The sequence below is a fragment of the Protomyctophum bolini genome, assembly GCF_963924005.1.
Source record: "Protomyctophum bolini genome assembly, chromosome: 1".
NCBI lineage: Eukaryota > Metazoa > Chordata > Actinopteri > Myctophiformes > Myctophidae > Protomyctophum > Protomyctophum bolini.
In genome coordinates, this window is record NC_137862.1 from 29,173,643 (window position 1) to 29,199,192 (window position 25,550).

At 43.5% G+C, this 25,550-nt stretch overlaps 1 protein-coding gene across 1 annotated transcript in view; it reads right to left on the reverse strand.

Annotated features, from left to right (window-relative positions):
• Nucleotides 1-2,098: 2,098 nt before the first annotated feature.
• The window catches only part of cdh8 (cadherin 8), a gene marked incomplete at both ends in the record, with an annotated part of 197,652 nt that continues 174,200 nt past the window's right edge, over nt 2,099-25,550 (reverse strand). Inside the window, 5 exons of the mRNA XM_080759485.1 lie at nt 2,099-2,619; nt 4,177-4,428; nt 11,477-11,594; nt 12,514-12,635; nt 16,589-16,725. Of these exons, the coding sequence (XP_080615611.1) occupies nt 2,099-2,619; nt 4,177-4,428; nt 11,477-11,594; nt 12,514-12,635; nt 16,589-16,725 (1,150 nt within the window). The remainder of the gene's footprint in view (nt 2,620-4,176; nt 4,429-11,476; nt 11,595-12,513; nt 12,636-16,588; nt 16,726-25,550) is intronic.

Consider the following 25,550-nt stretch of genomic DNA (forward strand, 5'->3'; position numbering starts at 1 on the left):
TCCATGCCATATACCGGAAGGCAGCATTCAGGAGAATTCCTTTGAATGTGAACACAGTATTTTTGCGTTGAACAAATTTGTTTTGAAATCCATGTCGTTACACACCTCATTTCCAGCTAAAGAGTGCCGGGTTTGCACCCCGAAAATAGCTGATCTACAAGCTCTCAACATGTCGCTGTGCGACACGTTGTGAGCTTGTAGATCTGCTATTTTTTCCCTCCAAAAGTGCCCTTTTACGACACTCTCTGCACGTCCCTGACGACGGTGTCATGCTCCGGAAGCGGAGTAGCCTCGGTCCCAGCCTTACTCCTCTGTGAGGAGAAAGGCCTGGTGGTCACTGCCTATAAGGCCTGGTGGTCACTGCCTATAAGGCAGAGACGGTATCGGTCCCAGCCTTACTCCTCTGCGAGGAGAAAGGCCTGGTGGTCACTGCCTATAAGGCCTGGTGGTCACTGCCTATAAGGCAGAGACGGTATCGGTCCCAGCCTTACTCCTCTGCGAGGAGAAAGGCCTGGTGGTCACTGCCTATAAGGCAGAGACGGTATCGGCGGAAGTGTCGGGCCGGAACATCCGTCAGATGTATTTCCCCCAGACACTGTATGTTTTCGACCAATCACAATACACTTGTTTCATTCACGGAGAATGTAAACTGATTTGTGAAGCGTCGATGTAATTTCCTTGAGCAGTACTTCCGCCAAAATCCCCAATTTTCTTTTTTTGGGGGGCGGGGGGCCCCGCAAAAAAAGAAAAGAAGATACCCTCTACAGCGTAGGTTTTGCCCAGCGTGTACAGTAAGTATTAATATTTGCAGCGCATAACACCGTCGTACAATGGCGTCTAAACCGGCTGTAGCACTCCAGTGGTTTTTGAAAAAATAAAATAAAAATAACAGCTGATTGTGATAGGATCTAAACACTCACTTCAAAGCGTCGGCACGAAATAAATGCTATAAGAACAGATATACAAAAACTCAGAACAGTAATGAAGAATCAGCACGTTTTGTCGTCAAAAAACATTTGAGTACAATTGTATTTAATGTTTGCTTCTGTAAAAAGAAGGCCTCAGAGTTTCTACATGTCCCCCTCCCTCTCTCCATTTTTTGTCTTTGCTTCAGTCTTTTTTATAAGCTAATAACACTTGCGATCCACATCTGTAGCGTGTAAATACAAAGAGTTGTATAAAGCATCTGGGCTCAGATAGTCTAGAAATGTGGCCACCCGGGTACATATCAAATGATAACAAACTCCCCTTAAAGCCAATATTCATATTGGTTTTGTCTTTTTGCTTGTTTTCAAATTATACATACAGTACATTCATTGTTATCATCTAGAACAGTATAATTTCCATGGGACACCCATCACTCTGAGAGTGTACAGTTGGAACCCAATGAACTTGTAAGTGTCCATTTGGTTCTATTTGTATACACTCTGAGTTACAGACATGTAAGGGCCACCAAGGAACCCTGAGGGTCCCCAGACTACCAAACACTGAAGTAGACCTACATACGTAACTTTGACATTTTCTTTTCGTTTCAGATCGCCGATTTTGGCCGGGTGGCTCGTGGATATGAAACAAGAGTCCCTGTGCACCTACTGCAGTCCATTTCTTCCACGGTGTCCAAGCAGGCCTCCAAAAAAATAAAGGAAAAAAAAATCATCCATCTCTCTTTTTCATCAAGGCAACTACCAGTAATCCCCAGGATGTGTTTATGCCTCTGGCAGTCACAGCAAATGACAAAACACCCAAAAATACCGCTAGACACTCCACGGACGGATTCTAAAGTTATACACTTCCACAAGAATCATAGATCTTCCTAATAAAGACATTGTTAAGTTTGGCTCAGCAATTACAATGCGTTTGACATAGTGGATGACGAACCGCTAAAACCTCACTCTAAGAACGATACAAAAAGGTGACCCCTTTGTTATTAACTTTTTTTTGTCTCTTTTCTCTTTAAACAGCTGTTTCTAAAAGCCAGCAAACCCCCTATAGCGTTTCTTTTAATACACAAGTATGTGGACGAAAAAAGGAAAAAAAAAACGAACAAAACAAAAAGTGTCTCTCTTTTTTTGTTTTATGTTCACTACGGGAACGTAGGTCAAGTCTCTCTGTCGCTCTCCCCCACCGAGTACAGCTCCCCGAGTCTCCTGAAGCGCGGGCCCCACTCCCTGAGGTAGTCATAGTTCTGGTCCGAGTCTGACGAGGACGTCGTCTCCAGCGAGCTGAGAGAGCCGGCGATGGAGCCACGGCCCTCGTAGCCGTAGATCTGGATGGAGTCGTACGGCGGCGCCGTGGGGTCGTTGTCCGCCTCGTGCAGCCGTACGTTGATGAACTCGTCCACGTCCACGCCGTTGGGGCCGCCGCCGCCCGAGTGCTGGCCGCCGCCGCAGCCGCCCGCCCGCGGCATGAACTGCAGGTCGGGCTTGATGTCCTTGCGCGGCAGGTAGCCGCTCACGCCGTCAGGGTTCTGCAGTGTGGCGATGTCGAAGGCCTCCGTGTCCTCCTCGCCGCCGCCCTCGTCGTCGTAGCGGATGATGTTCTCGCGCACGTCCTCGTCGTCCTTGATGATGAGCGGCTCGTTCTTGTGCCGCCGCAGCGTGACGAACAGCACCACGATGACTGTCGGGGGGGGGGGGGGGGGAGACATGTCGTCGTCAAGCTCAAGACTTCCATTTCAGGGGTTATTCTCACACATTTTGAGGTCAAGGACACTCTCAAATTGATACAAGCCCAAACCACACCAATGCGTCGCCATGCAACTCCTTGCAACCAAACATTTGCGAGTAGACGCATGTAGTCGCAAGCAACCATTGAATTGAACCAATTGAATCACTTGGGTCGACTTGTGTCAGGATCACACTGCTGGGAGACGAATGCTGAAACCGTTCTGTTGCGTCTCGAGTCGACCCATTGGTGTGGTTTGGGCTTTGCACTGTGAACCAGCTCAGTGGACTTAGAGTGTCCGCCCTGAGACTGGGATGTCGGGGGTTCGATCCCTGGCCGCGTCATATATACCAAAGACACTGAAAAATGCCTCCCTGCTCGGCACTCAGCTCCCATGGCTTACTTACACTGTGGACCCCCAAGATAAGATATATGAACATATAGTCAAAATGTTCGAAAATAGCCCTATTTCCAGGGGGTCATGTTTCATCAGTTCAGTATGAACCCCATCTTAAAACACCAATGCTCAACCCTTTCTTTCACCTCGTGGAAGAATAAGTTAATAGTTATGCTCTTTGTGGAAAACTTTATTCACAGTAGGACTGAAAAGCATCGGTCTTGTGGCTTTCATAAATTATTCTTAAAGGGTTGTAGAATATGGTACGATTTTCCATGGAATGTCGCAAGTGATCCCTTTGGATGCCTGAGTTTGCAGTGTGTCCAATATCCTATGTTTAATATATTCCATATTTCCTCCTGTACAACTTTACAATGTTTAATGCCACAGAATGTGAAGGTGGAGGTGTCATGTGTTAAATCACTGAACTATAACAGACACTGGATCATTTCTATTATTTCTCAGAATGGCAGAATGGAGCATTCATGTCCATTCAATCTTTGTTTTAGTTGAAGTCTTTCCGAGGTACTGTGCAGAAAACAAAACTAACAAGTTATGACAACCTCAACAGCATACCGTATACGTTTCCAGTATGAGGAATTGTGAACTGATTTGACTCCTATATGACTTTATTATTTATTAACCTCATTTGCAGGCAAAATAAAGTATTAAAACAGTATTAAAACAAAAAGATATACAGATATACTGAATGATTTATAGCTGAGATAGGAAATATCTTAAAAACACATCTGCAAAGGGGACATTACAAGATTAAAAGTTGTTATTGTCAACATTGGACATTATAGCCTAAATATATTTTTCATATCCAATACGCTACAAAATGTAGCAGTAACTTTTTTTATCTGTAAAATGTGACTGTTATATTAAACCTGCATCCTGAGGGCATTCACTCAAAGTATTTGACTGACTGACGGACGGATAGGCGTAACGAGGTAGTGATGTGCAGGGATTAGGAATAAAGTACCCAAAAAGTGAAACAAAAGGGTTTTCAGGTCTTGCTTGTCTCTCTGGCTTTTGGACTGCCAGCATCATACATATGAATGCAAAAAGTGTTGAATCATCCGGTTTGTGAATTGGATGGAAAAACGCCTTACCTAAAAGCAGAATAATGCAGGCAAGGATAGCAATGAGGGCTCCCATGCTGAGGCCGATGGGCAGAACATAGGCCTCCACGTTGCAGGATTGCACCATGCCGTCCTTGCTGCAGCCACACACACGGATGGTGAGTGTGTTGGTGCTGCTCATCGGAGGGTTCCCGTTGTCCGTCACGATGATTGGCAGGAAGTACATCTCCTGCTTCTGTCGGCGGAAGGAGTCATGCTTGGCGAGCACGCTGATGGAGTTGTCTGGAATATATAGGAGAGAGTAAACACGTGCACACAGGCACGCAACGCAATGCACACATGCACGCACACGCACACGCACACGCACACACACACACACACACACACACACACACACACACAGCTGCTGATCGCATAATCCACAGGGTTCCATTTGCACAAAGAGGGTTGGGATATTTTTTTAACCACATTTCTGTATAGCCTATAAAATGTACAGCACTGCAGTTAATTCCCAAACCCATTTTCATGGGTCACCTTCATTTTATGTTTCCTACATTTAGTTTGGATTTTTTTTGTTTCAAAACCTTTAAAAAAAAACATTCCCAAAAATGCACAAGTTTTAAGCTTCATCGATTATTTCCAGTCATTTTCTTGAAGAAACCAAAGAAACATCTGAGAAATTCCATATAGTAAAACAAAATGTTAAAAAGTAGTGAAAAATTGCTGATTTACAAGCTCACAAAGCGGTGCGAAGCGACACGTTGTGAGCTTGTAGATCTGCTATTTTCACTAGTTTGGGTCCCGGGAAAACGTCAATTTTGTCTTTTGGGTCACCGACTAAAAGGATTGGGACGCACTGTATAGTGAAACACTGTGACCGTGAAGTGTGTTTTTGCACCACTCAAAAAAAGATAATGCTTAAAATACCATGGTTAATGTTAACCACTTAATTTTTCACCATCCACCATCATTTATATTTTAGCCTGGACGGCTTGGTTCCAGCTGGCTTAAAACAATTTATATAAACATTTTCTGAAATCTCTGTGGGGGAAAAGTGAATGGGCTTTCGATTTGGGGCACCACACAATGGCCGCCACTGCTACGCCCTATGGCGAATACTAGTGGAAACTAGCGATTCTATACAAAATGTGTACATCTGCCATTTTCACACAAATTTGGAAAATAATCTGCCCATATAATAACATGCCCAAAAATAGGGATGCCAGTTTGAGAGTGCTCAATGTTAAAACAATCCAGACAAAAGGTAACGAGGTTGGGCGATAACATTTTTACTTCATATTCCAACGGTCTTCGATGTTCTATTCATCGCACAAGCTGCATAAAAAGCTGGAAATGTGTATTGTATTAATAGAGCGTGACATTATCCTTGTGATCCAGCGCTGCCATTGGGTTAAGTCAGCAGGGGATCCCGCTGCTGGCTGTGTGTGTGCTATTCTGAGTCTCTCTATACGATGGCGGCTGAGAGACATAAAACATCTATTTACAAGTCCTTTTACTGCATGTTTTCAGTACAGCACGGAGCAGAGTACATGCGGTGAACTACAGACGTTAGGATAGCAGGTTGTGATGTTTCCCAAAGCACCGTGCGCTGTGGTACAGAACTGATAGCATATGTTCCCGTCAATTGCGGCACGAGCACTGCAAACAATCCCCCCTCCCACACACACACACACACTCACACACACACACACACACACACACCCAAAACGCTCAGGCCTTTGATTAGCTTTGCGCAGTCGACGCAAACGTTATCCTCTTCATACCGTACATCACCTGATCCATTTTCACTTCTCACATCAATGGATCGCACTCAAGTAGAGAGCCAAAAGGTTAGACCGTCATCAGAAAGAGCTGTACGTTTCTTTTTTTTTCATGAGAGACCAGCGGGAGAGATTTCTTTTGGGAATGTTTGGAGTTGTTTGATAAAGTGAGGCAGGGGTGTGTGTGTGTGTGTGTGTGTGTGTGTGTGGGGGGGGGGGAGCTAGCCTGCTAATGAGCAGACAGCTTCACAGAGAATGTCATCAAAGAGCAGCTGGCACCTCTCTGGGTCGACATGTGCCATCCTCTGAGCCACTGTTGCATGCAGCGACGTCCCCTTCATTTCCTCTACTTTTCAAAAATGGGAGAGATAGAAAACAGGGGAACGCGCGTTCCTCCGCGGGCACTCCACAGATTGGAGCGTTAATTACGGGAAAAGGGAAACGCGCCGAAACCGATATTCCCTGGTCGAAAGCGTATAAAATGTTTAGGAAACTAGCACACAAAGGTAATCGGTCAGAAGGAGATGGGTTTGATGGAGGGGGGGGGGGGGGGGGTTTGGGGGCGCTAGCTATCTGCTGTCGGTATGTCGGTGGAAACCATTGGCCAATAGGGGACCACTATTTTTGGTGACATAACTAAGGTATGTTTCAAGGTTGGAATAAGGTCAATCATTTATTAGGGCGCCCCTGTGTGTGTGTGTGTGTGTGTGTGTGTGTGTGTGTGTGTGTGCGTGCGCGTGTGTGTCCACCCCCGTCCATCAACAACCCCCTAGCCTCTTCACCACACAATCCCTGCAATTAGTCCCATCAACTGAAACAAAAGCAGCATGGCTGCAGTCTCATCAGTGGAGTGTCTCCCGCAGCTGCTGTCCATTCAGATAGAAATAGTCCCTGGAGTGCGGACTTCGTTTCTCTGAGCTGCTAAACACAGGCAAACACGGTGGACAGGGTGGGCTTGACGTGGCTGTGAGCGAACACATAGTCAAACTCCTCCTGAGTGTTCATTTAATGCTGAGAATGTACAAATGTGAACCACACAGACCTGCAAATTGAAGCAAAATAAGCCACGCGAGGCCGCGGTTTACCGTGGACAGCTATGGGACATGGTGGCACGTCGTGGAGCTGCCACATGCACTCCCCTAGCTGTAAAATGACGGAAAACCATGGCCTCGCGTGGCTTATTGCTTTTATAGAACGGTTATGCATGTACCACACATGCAGGCAACACTGAAAATCATATAAAAAAGAGAAGTCTGCACACTGTTTTGAATGCTCCCAGAAATGTGTGATTTATTAAGCTATAGGTTCATCAGGTACATATAAGACCATTGGGTGGAAACATTGTAATAAATCACTCTTTCTGGGAGCATTCAAATCGCTGTGGAGATTTTTTCTTTCTTTTTTTTTTGCTCATTAGTTATTTATTTATTTTAATCCTACACCTGTTGAAATCATTAGTGGGTGTGCATGCATTTCCTTGGACAACATGCAAATCATATCCCAAACCGTTTTTCAATGTAGGCTAATTATAATTCAGTTTTTTTCCACAAACAGTTTAAATTAACAGTCTGGATTTTGCTGTGTACAATTCTGCTCAGGAATCCAGTAAGTTATCAAGTCTCTGCTGACATGGCCATCTGATCCTGGGTAAAACTACTTGATTTCGGAGAGAAAGAAACGCCCCATTTTACAATCTCAGTTCACGCTTGGGAATCTAACAGCACATCAGTATTAAGAAACATTAAATAAAACATGAAACCACATCCCTTTTCTGTTTAAATATACATTAAATGTATCTGGAAAGTGCCACTTTATATTCCTGCAATCCATTGGGGACATTAATCAACCAACAACCCACAAATCAATCAACCAACCGGTCAGTCAATCGGTCGGTCGATCAGCAAATTACAAATAATTTGCTTAGAACACAACCCATCTCAGAGCTCATTCCAAACAATAGTCCGTCCATCTGAAATATGATCAAATTGCAGAGGTCATCACCATGTGGTGGACATTTTTATCAACATAAATCTTTTTGCCACGGACATACAAAATAAGTGGACAATAATATTATCAAAAACACATAAATAGATATCCCTGAATAGCAGGTATGTAACTCTGAGAGTGTTCAAAAGGAACCAAACGGACTCTTATGGGTCCATTTGGGTTCAATTTGTACACTCTCAGAGTTAAGGGGGTCTTTGCAAATAAAACATTTTGAGAACCACTATAGTACTAGTTGGACTCCTAATGTGCCATTGTGTCATAATAAATAGTTGTCATACGACATATTCTGAAGAAAACCTGGAGATTGACATATAGTAATTGGGTCTTTTGATCAAAATAAGAACATCATAATGGTGTGAAAAAGATAAAATCACAAACTTGTCTTTGCCACGGACACATTATTTTGTCCATGTACGGACATATTGGTGACCCCTGATCAAATGTAATGTATTTATAGAACCCATCGTTGTACAAATTAATTTATTTACCATTTTTTATTGTTTCTTGTTTCTAAATCTAAACTAATTTAGTTGTACTTTGGACAAGTCATTGCATGAAATTAATGCATATCTATGCACCATAATTATGCATCATTAGCGGTAACCTCATGAAAAAAAATAACCTGTGATCTATAGCCTATCATGTGTGCTGTCTCTATTTAATTTAATTTATTTATTTCATTTTTTATTTATTTTTGCTTTCATGTGTACTTCTGTCCTGCACCTTGGGATTGTATTATTTTTGATGGACGGTACATGTTTTGTGAACATTCCTGCATGCTTGTTGTTGTGTTTAATAGCTCCTGTGGCCCTTCATTATGATACAAGTATGATACAAGAGAACTGCCTGCCTGTTCATTGTGTTAAATTTAGGTAAAAAAGGTAAAACACTTCATGTACTGTTTTCTTTTAGCTGTCGTATGTTAGTCAAACAGAAACAGCTGCTATAGCTTGGCTATGTCTGATAGCCTACAGCCTCTTATCAAGGCAGAAGGCTGGTGCCAAACATACTGTATGAAAACTAGTTTGACAATATATAACATCAAGGGTTGTAAGGGAGTTACAAAGGCTTATTAAACGCATGAGGACCATCTGCCATTATCTGCCACTCCTATAGGCCCTATAGTATAGGACACTGGTCCCAAACTTTTTCATGTCAAGGACCCACACATTGACACTAATTAGCACACGGACCCCCATTAGAAATGATTTGCCATATTTTTATATACATCCTCTACTTCCTGGACTACAATTCCCATAATGCTTTGGTGCACTGCTCCTCCTTGTGGACGGGGAGGGCTGTCTTACTGAGAGACAACATGTAGTCCATGAGGAAGTAATTAAGTGAGCTCAGTGTCCATGACATCAGAGACACTGGGGCTCACTGCTACAATCTAAAATGTCTAAAACCACATTTTACACACATAATGACCCCCCAGGAAAGTGTTCTAAATCTTTAAACGTCATTAACATATTATATTATTTTTTAGCAAAAAGGTTGAAGTGTCCCTTTAACACTAAGGATTTCTGTTGTGTAGATTGGTGTTCCAGTGAGCAGAGACATGCATAATCAAACCGGGTGTCCATGAACATATACAACAGGTATACAACAGGTCGTTTTTAATTTGAGGAAGCAATCTGATTGGTTGAAACAGCCTTCTAGCCGTGGTTCACACGAGCACCACTCACACAAAGAATTCAGCTGCTCTGTTTTCCCAGAGCGCAGCAAACTCGGTGGCTAGAACATTCAAACGGTTGTCCCAGTGAGGAGTTCACCCTACACACATTGGTCTGCAACGCGTATATCTAATGTGCGGCTGAGCATAGACATGATAACGCCCTGCCTGCCTCTGATTGGCCTACCGACACTGCCCGTCTCGACTGTCCACTGAGGTGGATATAGCTATATGCTGGATAGTCTGATCTCTGCTGCGAGGTGGTGGAAAATAACACAAGTATACAGTATCGGTATGAGAACTAACTGCCAGTAACTTGTACGTTTTTTTTGTTTAAAGAAGAGGCAAACTAACAGGCTGTCATTATCTTGTATTATTTTCCCATGTACGGAGTAACCTTGTGTCTCGGAGGACAGTCGAGACGGGCAGTGTCGGTATAGTCCAATCAGAGGCAGGCAGGGCGTTACCATGCGTATGCTCAGCCGCACATTAGATATATACGCCTCTGCAACACTACCCATGGGAAACCATAAGGACAGTGCTGGGAAAAGTACTCAAAATGTTTTACTTAAGTAAAAGTATAAATACTGCAATGTACTATGTACTATACTCTGTTACAAGTATCCGTCCAGAATTCAAAATGTACTTGAGTGAAAGTACAAAAGTATACTTGGCATCAGTAGTACTCACTATAATGCAGAATGTCCAATTTCAAGTTTAAAAAAATAAAATTGAAATCTTTTGAAAATAGCTGATCTACTAGCTCACAATGTGTCGCATCGCAACGCATTGTGAGCTTGTAGATCGGCTATTTTCAAAATGTATATAGGGCTGTAGTTTTTAATGTAGGTTTTGTAATAATAAAATTAACTAGTAACATATAAATGTAGTGGAGTAAAAGTACAATATTTGCCTCCGAAGATGTAGTGGAGTAGAAGTAAAATTATTGGAAATTGGAAATGCTCAAGTAAAGAACAAACACCTCACAATTGTACTTAAGTACAGTACTTAAGTAAATGTACTTTACTTTCCCATTTTCAGACTGTGAACGAGACTGATCCGCAAGCCACAGACCACGCACCTCTCTCTGGCCAGGGATTAGACACTTATTAGAAGCCTTTATATACTTTGCTTATATGCTGCCTTCATCTCCAAAGATATCACATTATCACCTCCCTGCATCAGGTGACCTGTGTGAATAATGGCTCAGGTACACCATGCACACCATATTTCTTTGAAGAATGGTGGCCACAGGATTATTATTTTTCTTTTCTTTTTTGTCATTCTTTCCAGGCACAGCTAGGTTCTGCAGACGATAATGAAACGTATTTGGCAAAATGGGAACCTCAAGACAGCAGCAAGAAATAAGTTGCAAGACCAATGTTGCTTCTTTTTATGTTTTTTTTTCCTTTTTGTTCCCTTTTGTTTTGTCTTTGTTTTGTCCTTGTGGATATTCTTTTTTACCAAAATAAATAACCTTTTGCTATGTTACAATTTTCGCCTCCATGCTCAAAATCTGAGTCATACCAGATTAAAAGTGATGAGAATGGAAAACCACTGGAGACATGTGGAGAAACTTCACTCACATCACCACGCAAGAACATTCGTAGCAAAAGTATAGAGACCGCACATTTGATAGCTCCTAGGTTATCTTTTTATGAGGTTATATACACCGCCTGCACGGTTTACCTTCATGGTAACCTCATAAAAAGATAAACTGGGATCATGCGTGCGGTCTCACACTTTTCTTTTTTTCTCTTTTTTGCTTGCATGTGTACTTCTGGCCTCCTGCACCTTGGGATTTTATTATTTGTGATGTATGGTACAAGTTTTGTGAACATTCCTGCATGCTTGTTGTATTTCTTACCTTGGTTGTGTTTAATAGTGAAGTTGGGATTGTTGAGCATCTCTGGCACCAGGCGGTAGTCAAAATAGTGGCCCTGAATTGGGTCATCCTTGTCCACGGCGCTGATGGTTTGGATCACCTATGTGGGAAAACAGAGCAAAAACATAAAGACAATACAGTACAGAGCCATTAAGACCCAGACAAGCAATTCATTACTTTGATGGGCTGTCTGCACTGCAACATCGGCAGCGCCCACGCCTCGATGAAATATAGGCCCTGTTCATTTGTGGAGTTTGAGATTATTATCAATGAGGTCCTGTCGAGTTTGGCACACTTTCGGGATCCCGCTTCTATCTATTTATCTGTCATCACAGGTCGTATCACGCTGTACGTCTTTGTGATTGATTGGAAATTAGAACCAGGCCCTCCGGGGAGTGTGTGTGTGTGTGTGTGTGTGTGTGTGTGTGTGTGTGTGTGTGTGTGTGTGTGTGTGTGTGTGTGTGTGTGTGTGTGCGTGCGTGCGTGCATGCGTGCGTGCGTGCGTGTGTGTGTGTGTTGGGGGGGGGGGGGGGGGGGTACATGCCATGCACCTCTGTTTCATTCCTTTCTTTTCGCCCAGTAAAAGTCCTCCCCATCGCACGCAGCACTCCCTCTGAATGAGAGCGATTGATGGGAAGGGAGAATGCTAAGTACTTGTCCAGGGCTTTTTGGCTGGGGGAAGCATTCTGCCATCTGGAGGGAGACATGAAAGACAGTCTGTGAATTATGATCTGCGCTGATCAATCCTGACTGCTCCCATTTCCCCCAACCGCCGCTCCACGCACGCTGTGTCAAGGTATAGCAAGCGATGCGGAGGGGAAAAAAAGAGAGGACGCCCCCCCCCCCCCCCAGCTCAACCACCACTCCCCCCGGTTTCTCTGTGAAATAAATAGCCTATAATTCACTGTGGCCGGTCATTACGGGGGAGGAGGAGAGAGAGAAAGAGAGAGAGATAGAGAAGAAAGGGGAAGCGGGGAGACGGCAGGCGTTGATGGATGTGTCCCTTTCTTTTCCCTTACCTGACCAGGTTTTCCATTTTCACACAGGAAGGCCTCGTATTCAGTGGCAAACTCGGGGGCGTTGTCATTGATGTCCATTACTCTGATGGCCACGACCGCCCTTGATATCTGACTGTGGTTTCCTGATGAACAGAGACATATAGCCAGAGACAGACAGATAGACAAATAGACGAATAGATGAATAGAGAGACAGGGCAGGCAGGCAGACAGACAGATTAGAAATCAGATTTTAATCACATTTCAAACCACCTAGGAATGTGGTTCAAACCTTATTTGCACAAAAAGAAAGCAGTTAGCGTGTACCTTTCGTGTTTAAACCAATCTGCCTTTGTCTCGGAATGGGAGGAAAAAAAGGACCAAAGATAAACCACTTGAATCTGAGTTTATTTTTTTATTTTTTTGTGTGGGTTATTGATACTAAAGGGGAAAATTCAAGGGGACCGGAATGAAAGCAATCCCATTCAAAGTGCTTTTGAAAACCCCTGTACTGCACTCTTGATGTTTAAAACATGACGGCTGAAACATACATATTCATGAGCCGCCAATGGCAGCTGAAAGTCTAGCAAGACAATAAAGGCAGTTTAATTAGATCAGAATTTGATTGGAATTATTCATTGGACGTAATTGACGGTCCCTTTTGAGGGGGCCCCGGCCGTAAACGGGTGTATTTATTAATCAGCGGTGCAGCAGATGCCAACTTTTTTAAGTAATTATCTATTAATTTGGCCCCCAGAGTGCTGCCGGGTGTTACCACTGACGATGTGACCAGCGTTGGTCTGTCGATAGCGGCGTGCCCTCTCTCTCTCTCTCTCGTCAAAAACCACCATGTCTGATTTATTTCTCATGTCCAATGACAGTGCCGCTACACGCAGTACATTGATGTTTCTGACAAAGACTTAAATCATCTGCTGAGCAGCATAGCGGCTGCCTCCTATACATCAGTGATTCTCGACCCTTTGTTAATTTCAAGCACCCCCAGTTTGATATGCATTAGGCCATGGACCACTATTTGATGTTTGTTTTTAGTTTAATTTATGGGTCACCAATCTACACTGTGTTCATTGAACTCTCTCTGACCCTGCACAAAGGGAACCAAATGGACCCGTCAAACCCAGGTCCTCTCTGACCGTATTTCCGTATTTTGTGTCATTTTGGACGTCAATTTTGTCGTGTGGCATGTTGTTTCCATTTAGGTTAGCCAGAGCATGCATGGGTGTGAGAATGTGCAAGCACAGACAGTATAGCTAAACGCCTGCATCTGGTGGAAAGTAGATAAGTACATTTACTCAAGTCCTTAAGTACAATTTTGAGGTATTTGTATTTGAGTATTTCCAATTTCCAATAATTATACTTCTACTACATCTCGGAGTCAAAATGTGTACTTTTACTCCACTACAATTATTTGAAAACTTTAGTTATACTTTAGAGATTTTAATTTTGATTAGAAAACATATAGTAGCCTACAGTAACCACTTCGGCCATTTGAAAATAGCTCTCATGTGTCGTGATGCGACACATTGTGAGCTTGTAGTTTGGCCATTTACAAATTTCTGAAAGGGGACATTCTGAAATATGAGTACTTTTACTTTTAGTACTTTAAGTACATTTTGATGCCGATACTTTTGTACTTTTCCTTGAGTACATTTTGAATACGGAGTAGTTCTACATTCCAGTATAATACTTTTACTTAAGTAAAACATTTGAGTTTGAGCTATATGGGTAGTTCACCCATAGTAAACAGTCACATTCACCATTAATTTGATGACCAGCAATGGTTCCCTATGGAGTCACAAAGTCTCCTTTAGTGTCCATAGGGAACCACTGCTGGTCATTCAAAAACAAAAACAAAATAAATAGCTCTAAAGCCTGATTCTCAGAGTGTGTCCACTAAGGAAAGTAAGCTTTCCAATTACACAAACCGCCTATGTATTGATGAGTAGGTAAAACATGATTTTTATTTTCGCTACAGAGGAGAGGCTGGTCTGCATTTCATGCGAGGCAGGAAGCCAATGCAGTTCCATAGCCTTAATGGAAGGCAGCAAGAGTAAGGCTATGGACCAGAGCTAGGAGGAGACGGCACTAAGAGGGAGTGCAGGGGACAGAGAGAGGAGAGGGCAATATACAGTCTGACGGACATTGATGGATGGATAAAGTAGCAGAGGGACAGGAAGAGAGTGACTTCCTCCTCAGCAGCAGACAGCCAGCCAGGGAACAAAATCTGATTAGTCAGATGTCAACCGGTGCGAGGCGACAGAACCTCTGCCGCCATTTGGGTGGCAAATGGCATCGGTGTAAAACCTGGGAATACACATCAATTTCCCCTTTTTTCCACGCCAGAGAGGACAGCCCCTCCCCCCATTCCCCGTGTCTGTGAAGGACAGCAAACGGCCATAAATGTATGTTGGCAAATTCCCATTAGGTGTGCTCAGTGATTTCCCAGCACTATCTCAAAGCACAGATCCTTCGCCAACAGGCATGAAAACGGCGGTCTAAATGTATGGGGGCAAGACAGACCTTATCGAAACAAGACACATTCCGTTTCCCTCTAAACAGCGTTGGTGCAGCGGTGGAACGTGTCGGGCCGAGATGCATACATAGTATACATTTTCTGATTGCGTCCTTTTCCTTTCCTGCATTTTATTATGTCTGACAATTAATGTGCATGTTTATTTGTAATTAAGGAAATAGAAGAGCCGGAGAGGGATGGATCGAGGAACCAATGGAGGGGAGGGAGGGGGGTCGTTGAGAAAGTTACAAGCCACGTACGTTTGTGTTCAAATAGCTCTAAGGGGTACATTAAGTTTTATCACAACGTACAGCAACCCCCCCCCCCCCCCCTCCGAAACAATCTCTATGCAAATAGAGAGCTCTATACATATGCTTTGAGCTGTCTGCAGCTCTGCCTGCAAGAATTTTCCACCGAGTCAGTGAGTTTTGCGTTTACACACAGATGTTCTTTAATCTGTAATGGATGCTGGCACGTTGGAAACAATCCACCGCGGAGCATGTCTTTAAAACCGTTTATTTGATACATCTTAATGTTCCTGCACCTCCGCAAATTGACTGCTGAGCCATTTAATTCAATCAAAACTCAGCAAATTAACGTATTTAATGCCTCTGTGAATACAAACAGTAATTGTTTGTGGCAGTCTCCCGGAGAGATTAAAAGCAATGTTTTTTTTTTTTTTTTACAAGGCACGAGCTGCACATCACTTTTTGTGCAGAGGGTTGTGTGTGCAGCAGCAGGCCAGCAGATCCTTCAGTTGAGATGACACAGACAGACAGTGCTGCTTAGTAAAGTAGCCTAGTGTCTGTCAACCCACACTCTGCTGTATAGCTGGCTCGTTTTTTATCTCCTATACGGATGTTCAAAAACACTGGATCGATTTTTTGAAAAAATGGGAACTTGGATTTCTTCATCAGCAATGCAGACGGAGACAGTGATCTCTGTTTGGCGACATTACCAGTGTTGCCAGATTTTGGGAGAGAATTAAAGGAGCATTCAGTGATTTGGAAAACCCCCCGGTCCGCCCCGGTAACAAGATGTGCACATGCACAAACTACAGTTGGGGGACACGCGGCAGGCCAACAGCACACACACCAAGGTCCGCCCCCACTCAATCATGATCGGCGGAAGTCCCCTCTCTATCCGGATTGGATGAAGGCTGTGTCACCTAGCCAAAAACTAAACCTATAAGGTTTTTTGACCCTGGGTGTTAACTGGGGACAGGGAGTTACTCCATGGTCAGCACACTCTATAGTATAGGGAGGATTATCAGAACAAAACAAAAAAGTGATATTTGAATTAAGTGAAATCACTGAATATATCTTTAAGCCATCAGGTCAAATAGACCACATGAGCACCTTATGCATTGGCTATATTTGAAAATAGCCAATCTACAAACTCTCAATCTGGGGTCCCTGACCAAAAAGTATAATTAGGAAACAAGCCCCAAAAAACAGCAACTCATATTTTTACAAGTGACTGTACAGGGGGAAAAAAACAAGCCCCAAGGTCGCTTAGGCTATAACAATAAGCAAGACACGGCAAACCCTGGACTGGTCGTCAACTTACGGACTTCGGTGGCGGTCACGGTGATGTTGTGCCACGTGTCCGTCTCTCGGTCCAGCGGCTTGGCCAGCGTGATCTTGCCGTCATCCACGTTGATGTTGAACTGCCTCTCCAGGTCGGTGTGGCGGTCGATGAAGTACCTGCGGGCGGAGGAGGGAGGAGGAGCACGTTCTGGCATCATCATCACAGTTCAGCCTTCTGATTGGACCCGGACTAATCTCTCAAGAACAGATTTTGAGCTGCTCTATACCGAATCTGTCGGTAGGGCCATTCAGAACGTGTATGTTGATAGTGGGAATGAAAACACAGGCGCACCACAGGAAGTGGAGGGCTGAGGGCGGGCCAAACGGGCAACAATCCTGTTATACACATTATCAGGCCACGCCCCCAGAGGCAAATTCAAAGGAAACAAACAGCAGAGGGTGCTCTCTTTCCTTTTTTGCAAATGGGTTCGCAGATCGGTCCCTGACTGTCTAACCAGCAGGCTATTTCAGCCTTGTTCCGCCCTGCATGGTTCCACCTTGTTTATGTTGAATTTGCTAAAACATGTTTAGAGTACCAGTATGGGCAAAAGTGACACTGTTGTGCTAGAAACAGAGAGAGAGAAAGATAGTGTTGCACTGTTGCCTGCTAATTAGAGAGACAGAGAGAGAGAGAGAGGTGTCTGCTAAATGCTAATTCCCCCACACAGTAACTCTGTCATTTCTCGACCATTTCGGACACGGGGCAGCTCGCCGGAACTGGGCTGTCACCCTGGGCACGTTCCTGTGGGTCTGGAAATTCCGGGGACCCACCAGGGGCCCCCACACGGAGTTGCACCACTCAGTTCACACAGGTGTGATTTTTTACTGACACAAAGTAAAATAAGAATTCAATACACAGAATATCAATACGAAGCAACTAAAAAAAACCATGTCATTTCAATGGTAGTGGATGGAAAGAAAGGATTTTTGTCCAACCACAAAACCGCAACCAATGGATGCGAAAAGGGGCACAACCACGGGCGGGACTTGACACAGGGTGACTTCTCAGCACATTGTCATTGAGTACAAAGCTGTGTAGACAGCATGCAACTACCAGTGGTGGAAACAGGAAAGTAACCAAGTGCATTTAATTAAGTGCTGTAGCCTACTTAAGTACAATTTTGAGGTATTTGTACTTTACTTGAGCATGCATGTCAAATTGTCTGTAATTTTTACTTCTACTCCACTACATCTCAGAGGCAAATATTGCTTTTACTCCACTACATTTATGTAAAACATACATTAACCACTTCAGCCCTATATATTCATTTCGGCCATTTTGAAAATAGACAATCTACAATGCGTCGCGAGCTTGTAGATCGGCTATTTTGTTTAAACATTTGAAAACTTGAAATGGCAAATTCTGCACAATGAACACTTTCTACTTTTGGTACTTTAAGTACATTTTGATGCCAAATGCTTTTGTACTTTTACTCAAGTAGGCCTACATTTTGAATTCTGGACTTTTGCTTCAAGCGCAAATAACATGCATTTTAAAACTGCTTTTAATATTTAATAATCATATGGTCTATGTCCCTCAAAGTTATTTCTAATGGTTTGAGCCTCAATCACCACTCTGATATAACCAGGCCTTGGCATTTCTTTCTGGACTTTGAAAGCAGTTTTAGCTGCAGTACCACAATGTCCTGAGGTGGAGAGGGTGCTGATATGCAGATTATTTAATATTTGAGTCATTATAATACTGATGCTAGATAAAACCAGGCTTGTTTCCATTCCATGCCAGCTTGGAAAAGCAACAATGGTGGACATTGTAAACAAAGTGGAAATGCAAATTTGGAACTGAAGACTGAAGAAGAGGGGGAATTATACAAAGTAGGGTGACATTGATGACATCACGATGAGGCCAAAATCAGCCGAGCTGTTCCTGAGAGCAATTTCCATTAAAACACCCATATGACATAAAGGCCTGATTGTTCAAAATTGGTTATTATGGGGATAGAAAACACACATGGGAGCCCCAAAAACACAAAAGAAATTGAAAAAGTTGAATTTTATGTTATAGGTCCTTTCACGTATACAGATAATTTATACACTGCAGTATTGATATACTTTTACTTATAAGTAAAGAAGGTGACTGAGTGTACTACTACTTCTTTCCACCACTGTGTCAGCACTTGTCATGAATGCAAAGCCGTGTAGACAGCAGCAATAAGCTACACCATGCACCGGAGCATCCCTCTATACAATCCCCCCGGGGGCGGCCCCTGCTAATGGGGCCTTATTCATCAAGAGGAGTCCTGTGGATTAATGCACGTTAAGAGCACTAGGAAGTCAATAATTATCATCAGAGGATTAATTACCGCTTTCACATTAGTGGGAGGGCACCATTAAAACCCAGTAAAAAGTCCAATAGGCAGCTCTCCTCTGTGTTTGTTGTGCAGTCGATATGGCCTCTATACTTTGGAAAGGGGTCATTACCCGGTGCCCAATCAACCCGTCCGAGGGCCCGGGCGCTAAACACCAAACCAAAAGGCCCCAGGCGCGTGCGCTTCTCCTTCTAACACAATCAAGAATGACACTTTATTGTGTCTGCGCGCCGAGAGCCATCTAATAGAAGAGTTACGATATTGAGGGGGCTGAAACCGAGCACTCAAGCGCTGTTCATGCAGCCTTGAACTGAGACAAGCTGGAGTTGGAAATACATTGTTTTCAACGAGGGCGGCGCAAATAAGAGCTATTTTAAGCATGTGTGCAATATGATAACTGTTTTAAAGTATTGTACAGTAACAACTAAAGTCTCTTTAATGTTTATGTTGTACTATTACTACAAAATCTAAAATAAAGGGATTTAATATCATTAAAGCTGGGCTGTTTCCTGAGTCCAATGCATTTCTGCCTATACTTCCGGTCCACGACTTGTCCCAGTTGGTTGTCCCCGTTCTCAATAGAAGTCTATGTAGGAGAGCCGCCATTGGACTGGCCCCATGAAGTGAACGCAGTTTGAGTATAACTCTGTCGATATCTAAGGCTCTGTGCGCGCCCAGTGAATCAATGTACTGTACGTGTGTGCGTTCAGTGCACCGCCAGCACTCTCACCGCTGCTCTCATAGAGTTACAAAGCTGCTCCCCCGAGGCTCAATCTGCCATTTTTGAATCTCCTCCCACCGAGAAACTGTTGGACGACCAAAAACACTGGCTGGGGTTCCTGTGTTGCGTTACATTGAAATCTGTGACTATGAATACGGTTTTGATGGAAGCAAAACAGCTACCTATTTGAAATATAGTCTTGCACACACAGGGCCCTGCAAGCTGTGGTCCCGCTGGAGCTTGAGCTCCACTAGGTTCCATTGTTAATCCGGGCCTGGTCATTAGTACTGCACGCTGCGTGTTGTGTTGTGTTGGGGGTAGGAGTTGCAGTGTTTGTTTTGTTGAACCCTTTTGGGACGTCAGATCGGTCCCAGAGGTTTTAGATTAACGAGCCACGGCGGCTGTGTGATGTACAGGAAATACATTTTCTTTTTTTTTGAGGTTTAGATGGACTGACAATATGCGAGGGGGTAACCTTGTAACCTTGCAATCTGTAATGTGTCATGGCTCTAAATGAGAACACATCTCTGCTGTCGGGAAGAAATCACCAAAATGTTCATTTTTCAGAAAATGAACAAAGTAAAATTTTCAGGAAATGAAGAAAAACGTATAATTGTTTTATATAACAAAGCAATACTGCCTCTCACAGTTGGTGTTGTGAGTGACTTTATAATTATCAGCCCCAATACAGCTCCCTTTAGTCCACTTTCTACTCCATGTACTGTATGTTGTTTGGTATGTGTCTCTTTTAATTAAAGGGAAATAGTTCATGTTATGTGTTGATTATAATTACAGGGAAATAGGTAATACGATACGATACAACTTTATTGTCAGCTTTCACTGCAATTAGTTTTACGTCCATGAGGTCACCGTTCAAGATACAGACAAGACATACACAATACTTGACAAAAGAAACATTACAGGACACAAATCACAGAAGCAGACAGGAACAAGAACAATAGAACATGTCCTCTTGGTTTACCAATTTTGGTTTAAAAGGAGAACAGACTGGTGTACAAAAGAGTTCTTTAGCCTGTTTTTCTTATTTCGGGACTCTAAACTGCCTCATGGAAGGTATAATAGTTGATATGAATGTTTTAGCTATTTGTGGTATGTATATAGGGCGGTTTGGAGATTTTTTTTAAAATTCATTAATTTATTTTTACAAATTGAACTCTGCGGACACAAACCCCTTGAAAAGAAACGGAGTTGCAGTAATAATGATATGTCATTTCACGCAGCATGAGAGAGCATTAGGCTACGTTTAGATTAGAAAATGGTCACTCTCGCGTAGCTTATCTCTTTGAAGTTCGACGTGACCGGAAACAAAGAAGGCATCTCACAAACTTCTAAAATACAGCCGCGGTCAAGAAAACCCCTGTACAATTGGAATAGATGCGAAAGGAAAGGAGTGAGTTTTATTGCAGGTGCTATAGCTCGAAACTGTGGGAAAATAAACTCTTTCAGGTTGCAATGCATGCACGCACACACAGCGCCAATTCTCACGACAAGCCCACACGCTGCTGCCTAAAAAAAGAACATGTCATTGTGGGGGTCATCGTCGTTCATTTCACACGTTTGGTTTTGTCATTATGCGTGCCTGTCACAAACATCCCCCTCAACGCAACACGCAGGCCCCCCCGAGTGATTCACGCGCGCTAATCGCAAACCGCACGAGCCACACGAGGGAACGCGTATAAGAAGATTAATTCGTGACAAACCACTTCTGTTCCGATCTCTCTGCTTCAGAGAGCCTCAGCCTCCCTTGTCCCTGTGAACGCTGCATGTCGAGTGCTGTTTTCTTCCTCCTGTCTGTCTAGTCTATAGAGCCAGTGGTTCCCAAACTTCTTAGCCTGTGACCCAAAAGAGAGATTAGAGACGTTTGCGGGCGGGACCCTATAGTGAAAATAGCTGATCGACAAGATCCCAACTCGGCGCAAAATGTTCACTACTAATTTCTTTGATTCTTATTTAATTTCTTCATGAAAATTATTGAAAAAAAACATTTAATTCGTTTTTAATGAAATTTAAAAAGAAAAAGAAAATGTTTTGAAATAATTGAAAAACTAATTTAGGAAACAAAAAAACAACAACAAGCAGACCCATAATACATGGATGTGTGTGTGCGTGCGTGTGGGGGGGGGGGGGTCTCTGCTGTAAATAAACACTGTCCAGAGCTGTATTCTCCCTCAGTATAGTAGTGTGACTTCTGATCCCCCCCCCCCCCCCCCCCCCAACACTCCAATGCCCTGTTGGCTCTCTCTATGCCGGCCTCTCCTCCTCCATAACCCCTGGGCCTCATCCTATCTCACAGTGGAGCTATGCTCATCCCTCTCAGTGCAGGGAGAGAGAGAGAGAGAGAGAGAGAGAGAGAGAGAGAGAGAGAGAGAGAGAGAGGCACATCTTAACGCAAAGTGGAGAAAAAAAACACGACAATTTAGTGGTGGTGTGTGTGTGTGTGTGTGTGTGTGTGTGTGTGTGTGTGTGTGTGTGTGTGTGTGTGCGTGCGTGCGTGCATGTGTGCTTGCGTGCGTGCATGCGTGCGTTTGTGTGTTGCAGGAGGTGGGGTAATAGAATGAAATAAATAAGCCAATGGCCCAGTTTTTCCAATTGTTGGGTAGATGTGGCGAGCCGTGACATTTCCATTTTTGAGATGAAATGGTGTAAAAAAAAAAGAAAAAGAAATCCTCTCGACGACCGACTCCAGGCCGGCAGAGAGGACTCCCCCCCCCCCACCCCCTGCAAAGACCCCCCCCCCCCCCCCCCCGAAACACAGAGCACTTTCAAGACAAGACAGACAGCATGAAGCCACCTGGGAGAGCCTCTCTCTCTCTCTCTCTCTCTCTCCTGTCGACTGACTGAGTGGATCCCAGACCAGTCAGAGTCAGACCCTGCTGACAGTTTTTTTGTTTCCTACGTAGGGAGGGGGGAGGGGGAGACACTGAAATGTTCTGCCACATGTCAGTCAAACATGACAACGTGATGTCTAAAGAATTAGAAGCAAATAACACAAGGGGAAACAAAAACAAAAAAGATATGTATATCTGCTGTGTGTGCATGCGCGTGCGTGCGTGGGTGCGTGCATTTCTATCACTATCCATCACAGTATGTGTGAGAGGGTCATGCCTCCATATTGTTGAAATTGAGAAATAGGCAATGTGAGGACCTTGATGTAGTTTTATGGTTAGATTTGTGCAGTTTATGCTTACAATTAGGAACAGAATCATATTGGGGTTATGGTTAGGCATTTAGAGGTTAGGTTTAGGCTTCAGGGTTAGAGTTATGCCTGCATGGTTTAAACTTACAATTTTACAATTTAAGCATTTAGCAGACGCTCTTAATCCAGAGCGATTTACATTAGGCAAGAAGAAAAACCATGGCAATACAAAGTAGTATTCAAGAAACATGCATAAGCTAAGAACGTAACAGTGGAATCATAATCTATTTTATATTTGTAAAGTGGTACCCAAAAGTTGAAAGAAAACCAAGGAAGAAAACCAAAGCCACGAACATCTACGTCGCTACTGCAACGCCCACAACACCATCTTACACACTACACTCACACACACTCACACACACTCACACGGGCAGTGACGTCACACACTTACCCTTCGCAGTGTGTGTAAGCTATCTCCTCATAACGCGGCCGACGCCAACGCAGACCACCAGCCGTCAAACAATAATCTTTGCATTGCCACTAACACTTCCACACTCACGCCGGCAATGCATTTGTTTAATACACAAATTTTCGGCCCAAACACCCACACCCCCCAGGCAACACTAAGCACTGCTGACTATGCTGTTGCCCCAACAGGCCCAGAAACAAGGCCTTTAACCACGCTACTTACATACACTACAACTCGCTTACAATTCGCAAACCTGGCAACACTGCCATCTCTTCCCAGCCCCGCCCCAGGCCCGCCCCCACACTAGCTTGACAATCTCATCTCGCGCAGGACAGAATCTGATCTCGCGCAGATTGAGGAGAGAAAGAAGGAAGACGAGGAATTATAGGATCGCTATTTTGCTTATTCCATCTAAATCTCTGTATTTACAAAATAAATGACTCGGTGATTCCCTTCGTTACATCAACATTGTTCTTTGTCATTACTTGGATTGTGCCAAAATATCACCATTACACCGATCACTTTGGCTATTTTCGCCAGACAGCCAACTGCCCAGTACACATACATACGCCTGCACGCACAGTCGCACACGCACGCCTGGCGTGCACACACACACACACACACATGGAAACCACGATCTCTCTCGCCACACCACACACACACACACACACACACACACACGCACACACACACACACACACACACACACACACACACACACACACACACACACACACACACACACACACACACACACACACACACACACACACACACACAGGAATGGCCATGCCGGCTATACGGCAGCGACACAGGATGTTATAATCTTGCGTTTCATTAAATAACTGTCTTTCTCCGCACGCGCACGTGCGCACACAACATTATTCAAGTGAAATGCGTAACGGCAATATTGGACGAAATAACTGACAGGAGTGACGGTGCTGTGCTGTGAGTAAACTAATACATTTGTTACTAACATTAGGTTGTGGCGAAGTAGAAACGTGGCGAGCAGATAGTGTGTTTTGGACAAACAGGCTAGGTATTGGTGTTGATTTGGGTCAACTGGACAAACAGCGTGGTGTTGTTTTGTGTCTGTGTTTGTGTTGGAGCGCCTCAGTGTGGCCGTACAGGTCATGTGCAACCTCTTCCACAGAGAGATGGAGACACTAAATCTCAGCTGGACAAACATGTTTGCATGCATGCATCGCTGCCTTGCATGCTGTGTGCTACTGTTGAGTCTGTCACTTACTTTGACTGATTTATGGCATTGTCTTTCTGTTAAAATCCAACTATGTTAATTTAAGAACTCTGGGCATATAGGTCATTGTTTATTCACTGTGCACACGTGTAGCCTATTCTATGTCAGACTGTATGTCTGTCCCACAGTCACAATCCTTTAGTAATTAGGCTGTGGAAATATTCAGGACAAAACAATGGTTTTTCTAGTGAAACTATACATGTAAACTATATACATATACTATACTATACTTATACAAAGTGCTATGACTACATACAATGCAATTCTAGTGCTGTCTACTTCACATGCTATAAGTCTGTATAAAATGCTATCTAAGTCTACAAAAGTGCTATCTAAGGGGCTACAGTATCGAGCTATCGACAAATGACCAATATACAAGCTAACAGTTCCGCTATTTCCCGTGTGTGAAACTTGTGCCCAACTATAACTAATTTAGTTAACTAATAAACCAACAAAGTGCAAAAAGTGGCACTCCAAGCTAAAAAAAAGATGCAAGACTGGCTCAGATTTCAATTTCACATTTTTATTGAGAACGTCTTTTATTAAAATTTTGGAGTGCCACTGTTTCCACTGTGTTGTTTTATTAGTTAAGTTATATGTAAAGCTTTATAGCACCTGCACTCAGTTTGCAGAAGGAGAGCACCTGCTTTTCTTTTTTTATACCTATAATTTAGTGTTGGGATTAAAAAGAAAATGAATGAACAGGGAGGAAAAGGTAAAAACATATAGTATTCATAAAATTGACATCCAAAAATGTTGATGTCCCCACAAGTAAATAAATACCAACGTGTGTGTGTGTGTGTGTGTGTGTGTGTGTGTGTGTGTGTGTGTGTGTGTGTGTGTGTGTGTGTGTGTGTGTGTGTGTGTGTGTGTGTGCGTGCGTGCGAGAGCTCGCGAGTGTACATTTTGACACTGTGACTGTTTTAGTTTTCATATTGCATCATCCATGATATGGACTGACCTAAATCCAACGCCTAAATAACATGCAACAAGCAGAAACTCTGAAGCTT